General features: G+C 40.5%; 1 protein-coding gene across 1 annotated transcript; it reads right to left on the bottom strand.

The window, feature by feature from the left end:
* Positions 1-305: 305 nt before the first annotated feature.
* On the bottom strand, positions 306-1,120 carry LOC149198358 (transcription factor BIM1-like). The gene is made up of 3 exons (XM_089409023.1): positions 1,023-1,120; positions 814-891; positions 306-733 (listed from the first exon to the last, which is right to left on the bottom strand). Exons 1-3 carry the CDS (start codon positions 1,054-1,056, stop codon positions 306-308), a joined length of 540 nt encoding a protein of 179 aa, XP_089265149.1. The 5' UTR covers positions 1,057-1,120.
* Positions 1,121-1,961: the final 841 nt, after the last annotated feature.

Consider the following 1,961-nt stretch of genomic DNA (forward strand, 5'->3'; position numbering starts at 1 on the left):
TTTTGGGACAATTTCCAGGCCTGCGCGCGAAAAAAGTTAAAAAAATAATGTTAAAAACACAATTTTCAATCTTGAAAACCTTTCTATACTTTTTACTTTCTGTCGAATAGTGTGAAGTTATAACCACATTTGTCAATATAAAATATTTCACGATAGGCGTCTCACCTACGGAAAGTCTTTCAGGCTGATCTTCGTTGTCAGCGTTCGATGCAGGCTTATGATGCAGCGGTTTCAATATCTGTTGGATTTTGCGGATATTAATCTGAGGTCTTCTTGTCTTCCTCGAACTTATAGAGCCGGCAAGCCTAATAATGGCTTCTCTTGTAGAAAAACGATAGTAACTGAAAAAGGAAGTTACCTTTGCTGAAATCACTTGTAGCCAGACCGTCGGAGGTTCGATTCCCGTCCACAACACGAATGCGTTCTTCCCACAATGTGAATGCGCCTCCTCCGTAATTGGTGCTCGAGGCAGCCCTGGTCACTTCTGGTTTTGTTTCTGCAACGTTTACGTGGACCACAGGAATCTCAGACTTACCGTTCATCTGGTTGTAACCCGAAATGTGGCTTATAGTGTAAGTACCGATACCGCCGGGAAGAACATGCTCAACGGAAGAGGCAGGAGTTGCAGCGGAGGTCTCGGCGGATGAAACCTCCAGACCTTTCGTATTGCTATTTTTGCCGCCCCTTTCCAGAGGTTGTAAAAAATCCTGCGTCTTCAGGTGGGTGGAATTTGCTGCAAGAGGCGAGATAGTAGATGTTATTCGATGTCGGAGGTTTTCTTCCCTGAACATACGGGAAGACCAGATAGTTTACCTTGGCTAGATCTGTGTTCCACGCGGTTTGAAGAGGAGTCACCATACAATGAAAGAAAGTCGTGAGGCGGTTTCGAACCTGCGACCGCACTATCAATTAATTCGAAGTGCTAGCATTCTAAATAAATCTCATGAAGCCGAACATTTATCTTAGACGCTTGCGATTTCGTTACGAGAACAATCCAGGGAATTTTGAGTAATAAAATTTACCTTCGAAAGGAAGCTGAGGTTGGGGAAGCTCCATGCAATGGCTATTAGGAGGCGGTACTCTTTGCGTTCTGAAATCTTGAAAAGGAAAACCAAAACTAGAATTTCAATTTTTCGAGCAGGAGTGCTAAGTTTGAGGGTTTCGGCTGCTGATAATCTTGCAACCGATCCATCTTGAAATCAGAAAGGAGAACCGCCAGTTAGTGCTCCATCACATTCTATCAAGAAACGAGAACCGCCCGTTACAACCGCCCGCGTGTCGCGTCTAGTCATATGTAAATCAACGGCGGATTATAATTCAATCGTCTAACGAAAGATCTAATGGTGTACAATGAAGACAGGTAGATAGCAGGGAAGTTAGTCTTAGAAGGGAACGCCTTACGGCGTAAAAATTGACCTTAGGCATTATTTTCTATGCAATCAGAAAAGTTGCAATGATCCCATGAAACAATCATAGCTTTCCATCAAAGACAAAAAATGGTCCATTAATATTTTGTGTGCATTCTGGGCTTGGAGTTAAGGACTGAAATAAAGAACAACTTGTCATCACAATTTTCACTCCAATTTCATATAAAATGGGTTTATAATCCCATATTATCCACCTTCAATCACATAAAGTTACTACTTATGATGTCTGGTGTATCTCCACATTTTCTTGATAGGGACAAAGTAAAACAATGGAATTTGATCGACCACATTAGGGCTAGTCTTTTACAAAATCTCTTTTTTTTCCTCTGCCTTACAGGAAAGAGCAAGTATAGGTTTATGACCATAATGCTATTATGTTTTATTTGAGCATTCAAATGTATGTGGACACAATTTGTTATTTTTGTTATTTGATTTTATTGTTTATATTTTGTTCTCCCTTGTTGAGTAATTCTATTTGTTTCTAAGCTACATTGAAATGGAAATGGATATGGAAACATGGGGAGAAACAAACAC

Source organism: Pinus tabuliformis, chromosome 2_2 (assembly GCF_031772625.1).
Source record: "Pinus tabuliformis cultivar Carrire ecotype Pingquan chromosome 2_2, CPIR1, whole genome shotgun sequence".
NCBI classification, from domain to species: domain Eukaryota; kingdom Viridiplantae; phylum Streptophyta; class Pinopsida; order Pinales; family Pinaceae; genus Pinus; species Pinus tabuliformis.